The sequence below is a fragment of the Haliotis rubra genome, unplaced genomic scaffold (genome assembly GCF_003918875.1).
Source record: "Haliotis rubra isolate DU_JTF1 unplaced genomic scaffold, ASM391887v1 Scf733, whole genome shotgun sequence".
Classification (NCBI taxonomy): Eukaryota; Metazoa; Mollusca; class Gastropoda; order Lepetellida; family Haliotidae; genus Haliotis; species Haliotis rubra.
In genome coordinates, this window is record NW_025767450.1 from 97,920 (window position 1) to 111,531 (window position 13,612).

General features: G+C 41.2%; 1 protein-coding gene across 1 annotated transcript in view; it reads left to right on the top strand.

Annotated features, from left to right (window-relative positions):
• The window catches only part of LOC124259693 (pyruvate dehydrogenase phosphatase regulatory subunit, mitochondrial-like), a 70,166-nt gene that overhangs the window by 20,811 nt on the left and 35,743 nt on the right, over positions 1 to 13,612 (top strand). Inside the window, exons 2-4 of the mRNA XM_046693884.1 lie at positions 2,966 to 3,345; positions 13,139 to 13,269; positions 13,417 to 13,498. Coding sequence (XP_046549840.1) covers positions 3,059 to 3,345; positions 13,139 to 13,269; positions 13,417 to 13,498 — 500 coding nt within the window. The 5' untranslated portion in view covers positions 2,966 to 3,058. The remainder of the gene's footprint in view (positions 1 to 2,965; positions 3,346 to 13,138; positions 13,270 to 13,416; positions 13,499 to 13,612) is intronic.

Below are 13,612 nucleotides of genomic sequence, written 5' to 3' on the forward strand. Positions count from 1 at the left end.
CCATGCTTCCTAATAACATTTGTATTGGCTAGTTGATGGTAGTAGGATCATTCTGTGCTTCCTAATAACATTTGTATTGGCTAGTTGATGGTAGTAGGATCAATCTGTGCTTCCTAATAACATTTGTATTGGCTAGTTGATGGTAGTAGGATCATTCTGCGCTTCCTAATAACATTTGTGTTGGCTAGTTGATGGTAGTAGCATCATTCCATGCTTCCTAATAACATTTGTATTGGCTAGTTGATGGTAGTAGGATCATTCTGTTCTTCCTAATAACATTTGTATTGGCTTGTTGATGGTAGTAGGATCATTCTGTGCTTCCTAATAACATTTGTATTGGCTAGTTGATGGTAGTAGGATCATTCCATGCTTCCTAATAACATTTGTATTGGCTAGTTGATGGTAGAAAGGTTATTCTGTGCTTCCTAATAACATTTGTATTGGCTATTTGATGGTAGTAGGATCAATCTGTGCTTCCTAATAACATTTGTATTGGCTAGTTGATGGTAGTAGGGTCATTCTGTGCTTCCTAATAACATTTGTATTGGCTAGTTGATGGTAGTAGGATCATTCCATGCTTCCTAATAACATTTGTATTGGCTAGTTGATGGTAGTAGGATCAATCTGTGCTTCCTAATAACATTTGTATTGGCTTGTTGATGGATAGTAGTAGGATCATTCCATGCTTCCTAATAACATTTGTATTGGCTTGTTGATGGATGGTAGTAGGATCATTCCATGCTTCCTAATAACATTTGTGTTGGCTAGTTGATGGAACGTAGTAGGATCAATCTGTGCTTCCTAATAACATTTGTATTGGCTAGTTGATGGTTGTAGGGTCATTCTGTGCTTCCTAATAACATTTGTATTGGCTAGTTGATGGTAGTAGGATCATTCCATGCTTCCTAATAACATTTGTATTGGCTTGTTGATGGATAGTAGTAGGTTCATTCCATGCTTCCTAATAACATTTCTAAAAGCGAGTTGATGTTAGACAGAAGAAATGCTAAATTGGAACCTTTGTTGGTTAATCTTAGTGTTGTTAAAGTACAACTAATAATTATACCTGCTATGAATTCATCAACTGACCATCAAGTGAATGATGACAAATAAACAGGTGTAGGTAACATGGGTTACAGAGTAGTAAACATTGTATGCAGTTTTACTGGTTTAAAAAAGCTTGGGGGTCGATGCTGTTTTGAGTAAACAAACAGAACTTCATTGTTGCTAGATTTTTCTAGCAAAGGCAAAGTTAGTTTACGGATTCAACTAAATCAAAAGTGTATTTTTAATGTCATAGGTCAATAGACATCACCCTGTCACATGACAAGATTAAATATCAAGGAAACACAGAACCAGGATCAGATTGGACCAGCTTACACTATAGTACAATCAGTCTGGATCAGCTTACACAATAGTACAATCAGTCTGGATCAGCTCACGCTATAGTACAATCAGTCTGGATCAGCTTACACAATAGTACAATCAGTCTGGATCAGCTTACGCTATAGTACAATCAGACTGGATCAGCTTACACTATATTACAATCAGACTGGATCAGCTTACACTATAGTACAATCAGACTGGATCAGCTTACACTATAGTACTATCAGTCTGGATCAGCTCACACTATAGTACAGTCAGAATGGATCAGCTCACACTATAGTACTATCAGTCTGGATCAGCTCACACTATAGTACAGTCAGAATGGATCAGCTCACACAATAGTACAGTCTGACTGGATCAGCTCAAACTATAGTACAGTCAGACTGGATCAGCTTACACTATAGTTCTATCAGTCTGGATCAGCTCACACTATAGTACAGTCATAATGGATCAGCTCACACAATAGTACAGTCAGACTGGATCAGCTCACACTATATTACAATCAGACTGGATCAGCTTACACTATAGTACAATCAGTCTGGATCAGCTTACACTATAGTACAGTCATACTGGATCAGCTCACACTATAGTACAGTCAGACTGGATCAGCTTACACTGTATTGCAATCAGTCTGGATCAGCTGACACTATAATACAGTCAGACTGGATCAGCTTACACTATAGTGCAATCAGACTGGATCAGCTTACACTATAGTACAATCAGACTGGATCAGCTTACACTATAGTACAATCAGTCTGGATCAGCTCACGCTATAGTACAGTCAGACTGGATCAGCTTACACTATAGTACAATCAGACTGGATCAGCTTACACTATAGTACAATTAGACTGGATCAGCTTACACTATATTACAATCAGACTGGATCAGCTTACACTATAGTACAATTAGACTGGATCAGCTTACACTATATTACAATCAGACTGGATCACCTTACACTATATTACAATCAGTCAGGATCAGCTTACACTAAAGTGCCGTGAGACTGGATCAGCTTACACTATATTACAATCAGACTGAATCAGCTTACACTATATTACAATCAGACTGGATCAGCTTACACTATAGTACAGACTGGATCAGCTTACACTATAGTACAATCAGACTTGTTCACCTTACACTATAGTACAATCAGACTGGATCAGCTCACACTATATTGCAATCAGACTGGATCAGCTTACACTATATTACAATCAGACTGGATCAGCTTACACTATAGTGCAATCAGACTGGATCAGCTTACACTATAGTACAATCAGTCTGGTTCAACGTACACTATAGTACAATCAGACTGAATCAGCTTACACTATGGTACAATCAGTCTGGATCAGCTTACACTATAGTACAATCAGTCTGGATCAGCTAACACTATAGTACAATCAGACTAGAACTACCAAGGTCATTTTCAACCGTTCTTAGTCTCATTGATTAGGTTGAAGAAGTTCTGTCAAGGTGGCCATCTGCCCTGTCCCTGTGTCCGTCACAGTCGAGGGAGCACCTGTCAGCTGGATGTCATACTTGATCTGGATCAGTGCCCCTTTAAAATTTGTTTATTCAACAGGCAGAGGACTGAGGTGATATCCCACACAAGCAGTCCTTTCTTTGATGGGGTATTACTCACAACTGTGAGGGTGAGTGGAGCACGAGGGCTGTGATGCTGAATATCAACATGTATCAAGGAGCCCTGTCCAGATGTTATTCACTGACAAGAACAAGGGTCCCTATACCCACAAACAGGAACCGGTCAGTGGAGTGTTGCATGAGGCAGTACAGAGGTCTGAGCAGTGGGACACTTGACAGGAGAACATACAGCACAGGTGTGTCGTCACTACCCCAGCAGGCGAGGGTGGTGGTGTGTGGCGGAGGCGTGGTGGGGTCCTCGATTGCGTATCACCTGGCAGAGCGGGGTGTGACGGACGTGGTGTTGCTGGAACAGGGAAGGTAGGTAACACATCTAGTATTATTGTGTGCATGCTACAGTGACAGTGTCTGTATTGTGTGCATGCTACAGTGACTGTGTCTGTATTGTGTGCATGCTACAGTGACTGTGTCTGTATTGTGTGCATGCTACAGTGACTGTGTCTGTATTGTGTGCATGCTACAGTGACGGTAGTATTGTGTGCATGGTGTCAGGATGTCAGTAGTTTAGGGTGATAGGATGTCAGTGGTTTAGGGTGTCAGGATGTCAGTAGTTTAAGTTGTCAGGATGTCAGTAGTTTAGGGTGACAGGATGTCAGTAGTTTAGGTTGTCAGGATGTCAGTGGTTTAGGGTGTCAGTAGTTTAGGGTGTCAGGATGTCAGTGGTTTAGGGTGTCAGGATGTCAGTAGTTTAGGGTGTCAGGATGTCAGTAGTTTAGGGTGTCAGGGTGTCAGTAGTTTAGGGTGTCAGGATATCAGTAGTTTAGGGTGTCAGGATGTCATTAGTTTAGGGTGTCAGGATGTCAGTAGTTTAGGGTGTCAGGATGTCAGTAGTTTAGGGTGTCAGGATGTCAGTAGTTTAGATTGTTATGATGTCAGTAGTTTAGGGTGTCAGGATGTCTGTCGTTTAGGGTGTGAGGATGTCAGTAGTTTAGGGTGTCAGGATGTCAGTAGTTTAGGGTGTCAGGATGTCAGTAGTTTAGGGTGTCAGAATGTCTGTAGTTTATGGTGTCAAGATGTCATTAGTTTAGGTTGTCAGGATGTCAGTAGTTTAGGGTGTCAGGATGTCAGTAGTTTAGGGTGTCAGGATGTCATTAGTTTAGGGTGACAGGATGTCAGTAGTTTACGGTGTCAGGATATCAGTAGTTTAGGGTGTCAGGATGTCAGTAATTTAGGTTGTCAGGATGTCTGTTGTTTAGGGTGTCAGGATGTCAGTAGTTTAGGTTGTCAGGATGTCTGTCATTTAGGGTGTTATGATGTCAGTAGTTTAGGGTGTCAGGATGTCAGTAGTTTAGGGTGTTATGATGTCAGTAGTTTAGGTTGTCAGGATGTCAGTAGTTTAGGTTGTCAGGATGTCAGTGTGTCAGGATGTCAGTAGTTTAGGGTGTCAGGATGTCCTTAGTTTAGGGTGTCAGGATGTCCTTAGTTTAGGGTGTCAGGATGTCCTTAGTTTAGGGTGTCAGGATGTCAGTAGTTTAGGGTGTCAGGATGTCAGGAGTTTAAGGTGTCAGGATGTCATTAGTTTAGGTTGTCAGGATGTCAGTAGTTTAGATTGTTATGTCAGTAGTTTAGGTTGTCAGGATGTCTGTCATTTGGGGCGTCAGGATGTCAGTAGTTTAGGGTGACAGGATGTCAGTAGTTTAGGGTGTCAGGATATCAGTAGTTTAGGGTGTCAGGATGTCAGTAGTTTAGGTTGTCAGGATGTCAGTAGTTTAGGGTGTCAGGATGTCAGTAGTTTAGGGTGTCAGGATGTCAGTAGTTTAGGTTGTCAGGATGTCAGTAGTTTAGGGTGTCAGGATGTCATTAGTTTATGGTGTCAAGATGTCATTAGTTTAGGGTGTCAGGATGTCAGTGGTTTAGGGTGTCGGTGTCAGTAGTTTAGGTTGTCAGGATGTCAGTAGTTTAGGGTGTCAGGATGTCATTAGTTTAGGGTGTTATGATGTCATTAGTTTAGGTTGTCAGGATGTCTGTCGTTTAGGGTGTCAGGATGTCAGTGTGTCAGGATGTCAGTAGTTTAGGGTGTCGGGATGTCAGTAGTTTAGGGTGTCAGGATGTCAGTAGTTTAGGTTGTCAGGATGTCAGTAGTTTAGGGTGACAGTATGTAAGTGGTTTAGGTTGTCAGGATGTCAGTGGTTTAGGTTGTAAGGATGTCAGTAGTTTATGGTGTCAGGATGTCATTAGTTTAGGGTGTCAGGATGTCAGTGGTTTAGGTTGTCAGGATATCAGTAGTTTAGGGTGTCAGGATATCAGTAGTTTAGGGTGTCAGAATGTCATTAGTTTAGGGTGACAGGATGTCAGTGGTTTATGGTGTCAGGATGTCAGTAGTTTAGGTTGTCAGGATGTCAGTAGTTTAGGGTGTCAGGATGTCAGTAGTTTATGGTGTCAAGATGTCATTAGTTTAGGGTGTCAGGATGTCAGTAGTTTAGGGTGTCGGTGTCAGTAGTTTAGGTTCTCAGGATGTCAGTAGTTTAGGGTGTCAGTAGTTTAGGGTGTCAGGATGTCAGTAGTTTAGGGTGTCAGGATGTCAGTAGTTTAGGGTGACAGGATGTCAGTGGTTTAGGTTGTCAGGATGTCAGTGGTTTAGGTTGTAAGGATGTCAGTAGTTTATGGTGTCAGGATGTCATTAGTTTAGGGTGTCAGGATGTCAGTGGTTTAGGTTGTCAGGATATCAGTAGTTTAGGGTGTCAGGATTTCAGTAGTTTAGGGTGTCAGGATGTCATTAGTTTAGGGTGACAGGATGTCAGTGGTTTAGGGTGTCAGGATGTCAGTAGTTTAGGGTGTCAGGATGTCAGTAGTTTAGGTTGTCAGGATGTCAGTAGTTTATGGTGTCAGGATGTCAGTAGTTTATGGTGTCAAGATGTCATTAGTTTATGGTGTCAGGATGTCAGTAGTTTAGGGTGTCGGTGTCAGTAGTTTAGGTTCTCAGGATGTCAGTAGTTTAGGGTGTCAGGATGTCATTAGTTTAGGGTGTTATGATGTCATTAGTTTAGGGTTGTCAGGATGTCTGTCGTTTAGGGTGTCAGGATGTCAGTGTGTCAGGATGTCAGTAGTTTAGGGTGTCAGGATGTCAGTAGTTTAGGGTGTCAGGATGTCAGTAGTTTAGGGTGTCAGGATGTCAGTAGTTTAGGGTGTCAGGATGTCAGTAGTTTAGGGTGACAGGATGTCAGTGGTTTAGGTTGTCAGGATGTCAGTGGTTTAGGTTGTAAGGATGTCAGTAGTTTATGGTGTCAGGATGTCATTAGTTTAGGGTGTCAGGATGTCAGTGGTTTAGGTTGTCAGGATATCAGTAGTTTAGGGTGTCAGGATTTCAGTAGTTTAGGGTGTCAGGATGTCATTAGTTTAGGGTGACAGGATGTCAGTGGTTTAGAGTGTCAGGATGTCAGTAGTTTAGGGTGTCAGGATGTCAGTAGTTTAGGTTGTCAGGATGTCAGTAGTTTATGGTGTCAGGATGTCAGTAGTTTATGGTGTCAAGATGTCATTAGTTTATGGTGTCAGGATGTCAGTAGTTTAGGGTGTCGGTGTCAGTAGTTTAGGTTCTCAGGATGTCAGTAGTTTAGGGTGTCAGGATGTCATTAGTTTAGGGTGTTATGATGTCATTAGTTTAGGTTGTCAGGATGTCTGTCGTTTAGGGTGTCAGGATGTCAGTGTGTCAGGATGTCAGTAGTTTAGGGTGTCAGGATGTCAGTAGTTTAGGGTGTCAGGATGTCAGTAGTTTAGGTTGTCAGGATGTCAGTATTTTAGGGTGACAGGATGTCAGTGGTTTAGGTTGTCAGGATGTCAGTGGTTTAGGTTGTAAGGATGTCAGTAGTTTAGGGTGTCAGGATGTCATTAGTTTAGGGTGTCAGGATGTCAGTGGTTTAGGTTGTCAGGATATCAGTAGTTTAGGGTGTCAGGATTTCAGTAGTTTAGGGTGACAGGATGTCAGTGGTTTAGGGTGTCAGGATGTCAGTAGTTTAGGGTGTCAGGATGTCAGTAGTTTAGGGTGACAGGATGTCAGTAGTTTAGGTAGTCAGGATGTCAGTGGTTTAGGGTGTCAGGATGTCATTAGTTTAGGGTGTCAGGATGTCAGTAGTTTAGGGTGTCAGGGTGTCAGTAGTTTAGGGTGTCAAGGTCTGTTTGCTGGCTGGTGTGTCAGGGTGGCAAAATTGTGGGGTGTCAGGATATGTGAGGAGGTTTGGGTGTCTGTTTTAAGAGTGTTGGTATGTCAAGGTGTCAGTGTTTTGTGTTGTCAAGGTTTGACATGTTTAGGTGTGAGATACTGTGGAGGTGTTAGGGGTTGTGAAGATGTCAGGCTGTGAGGGACTGTGGAGGTGTTAGGGGTTGTGAAGATGTCAGGCTGTGAAGGACTGAGGAGATCGACTATTATGTACACACCACCAGTGTTACAAGCAGAATGTTTCTGTACATGCCTATGTAAGTAATGTAAGGCTATGTAACACTGTGAAAGGAATTTGAAACCTTGTGAGTGAATGTTTAGTTCTGCATGGAGGCACGCTGCAAGGTGTGTTACTTTATGTGTTCTAGATTTAGTGTAGTTCTCGAGGGGATCTGTGGGCTTGACACAGTTGGTACCAGCCTGTGATAGGGTACTTATATAGACGCAAGCAAACTGTAGCACAAATAGGGTTGCGCAAGAGAGAAAAAACTCGCGTATAGGAAGACTGGTAATTTTCCCTCTGTTACACAACCCTATTTGTGCTCCAGTTTGCCTGTGGGTCACTATACTCATTGTCCAGGCACTCAAAACATCTCCCAAATATATATGTAGTAGTTACAATATTCTGCTGTCAATCAACACAGGCTCGCCCATCGTCTATCTGGACAACCTCGAGTGATTGGATAGTATAACTGCTTTGTACCATACCCACATTGCGTGTTTTCAAAATCTGCGCGGGATGTTTGAATTTGAAATCATTCTGTGTCACACGGCCGTGATGTCAAGTCACGTATAGACCTTACATGGTCACAAATAATTGATGAAGTTGACCATAATAGACTGGAATGGGATGATTATAATCAAAGACACATTTTTTTTACAAGCTGCTGAGGTTATGGAAACTCAATCGGCCGTGTTAGATGGGTTGACTCAATTGTCAGTATCGTACACAGGCGAAGGTGCAACGTTTCCTGAACTTTAAAATTATAACATGTTATATTTGGGATTACACTTTCTTTAGTAAAGTACAGATTCTAGTACTTTTGGGTTGAGTCCCATCCAGGATTCGAACCCACACCCTCAGAGTCAGGCACCTAATCGCCAGCACAAAAAGTCAGACGCCTAGGCCGCTCAGCCACTGCGGCTTCCACGGCTTTTAAAACTATAAACTTAACTCAGGTCATGAAAAATTACGATGTAGACACGAGCTCTCGTTTTAGAATGAAGTAACTACTACAAGGTTTACATTAGATTGAAACTGTTTTATGTATGTGGGAACAGTAGGAGTGGCTTGCTAAACTGTAGTGAGCCAATCAGATAGCCGCAGTCAAAGGTTACTTCAAGCCGCGGTCAAAGGTTACTTCAAGCCGCGGTCAAAGGTTACTTCGAGCCATGGTGTAACTATTAGATAGACCACGGGTAATATCAAAGGGACCGCCGCCAGGGCATGGTACAAATGATGATGGACAACATACTTATATGATGAAATGTAATGATGACATTTATGATAGGGCCATCTGTGATCCTACAGGGATTGATGTCTCTATATCCAGGCTGCAACCAGATAACAGTTTCCACCGCAAGCACTTTTATCAGTGTAAATTTCCTCTAATAAAAATTATGTCCTCCATTTTGTGTATCAGGTGAATCAAGTACTAGGAGTGAGTAAAACAAGTTTTTATGCTCATAATTCAGTTTCATAAAACACAATCTTGTGGCTTAACATGAAAGGTCTGAGGTCTTTGTGTATCAGGTTGAGTGTAATGCATGACAAATGGATTTTGTTGACAGATTTTCCCACAGTGTTCATACGGAAAAACTAAATTTTTGAATGAAATTGTCAATGAAGTAGGCAATTATCTATATTATACGTCAAGACACCCGATGTTGTGAGCAGTAATTGAGATGGTAAAGCTGAACAGGAATATCCTGCTTGGTCTTCTGTTAAAAATCGTTGGATGCTTCCATCGGTTGATAGAGCTGTTGGTTGATATCCTGTTGGTGAAACTGCTTACACTTCTAACTGTGTAGTGAGACTGTGTCCTAGTTTTATCAGGAATAATATCAAGAGGACTTCAAAATCTGGTCTTTTAGTAGTTTTAGTAGTTCATTATGAAACCACAGAAGACTTGATGTACTGTCGGTTCTGTCAGAAACTTGACAAAAGGCAAAAGGTGATATCTTGTGAAACAGTTTGAGGGATCTCTTGAATCAATGTAGGAACATATTGCAAGATGGATGAATTAAGGAAATATTAGCTCTAGTCAGGGTAGTTCCGTCCCTACCAGTCTATTCCTCTCTGTGTGCAAGGAGATTTAGTTAAGTACAGACAGTGATGTCTGGCTGGAGAGTAAAGCAACACTTCCGAGTGACAGTTTGTCTGATCTTGGCAGTACCATGGCAGGAGGGAATCTTCAGGATCTACCGTCTGTGAAATGAAGCTACTGAGAAGCTGTTGATGGTCCATTGATGGTTTAGTGATGGTCCAGTGATGGTCTGGTGATGGTTTGGTGATGGTTTAGTGATGGTCTAGTGATGGTCCAGTGATGGTCCAGTGATGGTCCGGTGATGGTCCGGTGATGGTCTAGTGATGGTCTAGTGATGGTCTAGTGATGGTCCAGTGATGGTTTAGTGATGGTCTAGTGATGGGTTAGTGATGGTCCAGTGATGGTCCAGTGATGGTCCAGTGATGGTCTGGTGATGGTCCAGCGATGGTCTAGTGATGGTCCAGTGATAATGGAACAGAATAGATATAAAATTGCTAAAAAAAAATATACTTCAGCACTATCTCAAGTTTATTTTTCCTTTTGCTTTGTTTAGGAATCAAACTAAGTGAAAGTATGGTATTTCAGGCCACGATAACTAGATGTAGCCAATATTTTGATGGCACAACCTGATTATTTGACTGTTGCACCTGGTGCAGATCATGAAAACGAATGAAATCATATCATGTCCCACTGATCAGATGATGTCGACACATGGCTAATTACATGGAGAGCTGGCACACTGTTGAGTTATATGATACTGTAGTTATCTTCATGGATATATTATTAGGCTGCGATGTTCAGGAAGCAGAACACTTTAATCAGGACGTGATGCTCATAACTCCGGAAAATTGGCCTATTTGTATTAATGTATGACGCATCTCAATTACTTTCAGTTATTCGCACATGCAAATTTGTATAGAAATTTGATAAAGCTAATCATATTGTTAGTAGAATTACCTGCACAAAATTGAATTTCATACCCCACACATAGGATGAGTTTACAAATGTCACATTATGCAACAGGTAACCTCTCTGTACATAGAACAAAGAAGGTATATCTCCTACATGTCTCTAGGAAACTAACTGTACATTGAACAAAGAAGGTATATATCCTACATGTATATCCCAAGGAAACTAACTGTACATTGAACAAAGAAGGTATATCTCCTAGGAAGCTAATGTACATTAGGTATCCCATGTATATCCCAAGGAAACTAACTGTACATTGAACAAAGAAGGTATATCTCCTCTGAACCCAAAGGAAACCTGTACATTGAACAAAGAAGGTATATCTCCTACATGTATAGGAAACTAACTGTACATTGAACAAAGAAGGTATATCTCCTACATGTATATGTACCAAAAAGGAAACTAACTGTACATTGAACAAAGAAGGTATATCTCCTACAGGTATATCCCAAAGGAAACTAACTGTACATTGAACAAAGAAGGTATATATCCTACATGTATATCCCAAGGAAACTAACTGTACATTGAACAAAGAAGGTATATCTCCTACATGTATATCCCAAGGAAACTAACTGTACATTGAACAAAGAAGGTATATCTCCTACATGTATATCCCAAGGAAACTAACTGTACATTGAACAAATCCCAAGGAAACTAAGGTATATCTCCTACATGTATATCCCAAGGAAACTAACTGTACATTGAACAAAGAAGGTATATCTCCTACATGTATATCCCAAGGAAACTAACTGTACATTGAACAAAGAAGGTATATCTCCTACATGTATATCCCAAGGAAACTAACTGTACATTGAACAAAGAAGGTATATCTCCTACATGTATATCCCAAGGAAACTAACTGTACATTGAACAAAGAAGGTATATCTCCTACATGTATATCCCAAGGAAACTAACTGTACATTGAACAAAGAAGGTTTATCTCCTACATGTATATCCCAAGGAAACTAAATGTACATTGAACCCAAAGTTTATCTCCTACATGTATATCCCAACTAACTGTACATTGGAAACTAACTGTACATTGAACAAAGAAGGTATATCTCCTACATGTATATCCCAAAGGAAACTAACTGTACATTGAACAAAGAAGGTATATATCCTACATGTATATCCCATGTATATCCCAAGGAAACTAACTGTACATTGAACAAAGAAGGTATATATCCTACATGTATATCCTGTACATGTATATCCTACATGTATATCCCAAGGAAACTAACTGTACATGAGTGTGAATGATACCACTGATAGGGAGAACACCATCTGAAGATCCTTGCACGTTTATAGGAGATCCAGTTTGGGCCACTGATGGGTGTAAGAGCCGTATTTTCAGTATTTTAGAATGCGACACAGAAAAATGATAAACATGATGTTAAGCATGATATAAACATCATGAAGTAGAAAGTTAAGGAGTATATTTCATTTGTATGTAGGAATTGTGATTCAAAATACTTGGTTTGGTTAGTGGTACTCCTAAACAGACATAAGCAGGTGTCCCAATTCTTAGTTGATGATGTATTTTTGTCAGAAAGATAAGCTTATGTCTAACATTTATTTTCTTGTTTACACAAAACCAAATATTTTCCCATTTACTTCAGTAGTAACGTTATGTTTTAAAAACAATTAACTAAGCTATCAACAGCTATTACATGTACATGTTTGATTAAAGCATGTTTGCCTTAAAAAAGCCAAAAATATAGAATAGACGACAAGCCAGCTCATTTTCCAATACAGGAAGCCAAACAGACCAACCTAGTTCCATGAAAATCAACCACTTGGAAATACCTGTGGTTGCATTCAGTATAAGTCCTCATGTAAAAAAGACAGCACTAAATGTTAAAATATGGTCAGTTTTAAATACTGGATTTGTTCATTTTAAAAAACATAACAATCACCCAATCACAGCTGTCAGATGATGCTGACTGCACTGAAGGCTACCTACGAAAAGTGTTTGTTAAACTACGGATTCTGATTTGTTGTAGTGTAACCTTCAGTTGCTGCAGACAAACAAGGGGAGGCAATTAGTATCTAGGACAAACAGGGGAGACAATTCAGTTACTGCAGGCAAACAAGGGGAGACAATTAGTATCTGGGTGGTGGTGGAATTGGGTTTAACGTCGTGCTTGAGAATATTTCGCTCATATGACGATGTGCATGCGTGTGTATGTGTATGTGCGGCTGCTTGTACTAGCCCAGACTGAAGCTGGTTTTATAGTGCTAGCCCACTGAGATACCATGCCGCAGTGAAGCATGGATACCCCACTCAGACACATTATACTGACTCCGAGCCGACCAGTCCTTGTTGTACCCATTAATGCCGAGCGCCAGGCAGGGACCAACAAGTACCATATTTTAACGTCTTTTGGTATGACGCACTCGGGGATCGAACCCGCGACCTTCCGCACTCCGGGCGGACGTTCTAACCACTACACCACAGAGGCGGTCTGGGACAAACAGGGGAGACAATTCAGTTGCTGCAGGCAAACAAGGGGAGACAATGAGTATCTGAGACAAACAGGGGAGACAATTCAGTTACTGCAGGCAAACAAGGGGAGACAATTAGTATCTGGGACAAACGGGAGACAGTTCAGTTGCGGCAGGCAAACAAGGGGAGACAATTCAGTAGCTGTGGGCTTCCTGGGGTAGATTGTAAATATTCATATGCACATTACTCTGTCAACAGACTGACATGTGGAACAACGTGGCACTCTGTGGGTCTGATCGGCTGTGTTCGGTCCAGTCTGACGGAAATCAAGTTGGTGAACTACAGCAGGAATCTGTACAGGAGGCTGGAGGAAGAGGGACACGGCCTGGGTGAGTGGTCAACATGGTCAGCTTCTGGAACACAGTAAAGCTGAGCTAACAGCGGCAATCAGTAGACACTCTGAATAGAGGAAAATGTTATTGGTTACTGGGCAGGGGATTTGGCATCTCATTGTAAACTGCTTCTGTTTTGTACAGGGTGGAAACAGTGTGGCAGTATTTTACTGGCTCGGACCAAAGACCGAATGACAGACCTGAGGCGGAAACAAGCCATCAGCAGGTTAGATTTACTAATGTGACCATGTCTGAAGGCGACAAACTAGATCCTGTATAGTAACAACTGTATCTCTGAATCTCTGTTTTGTGTGTATAGGATACTTCCAAATTTGAAGCA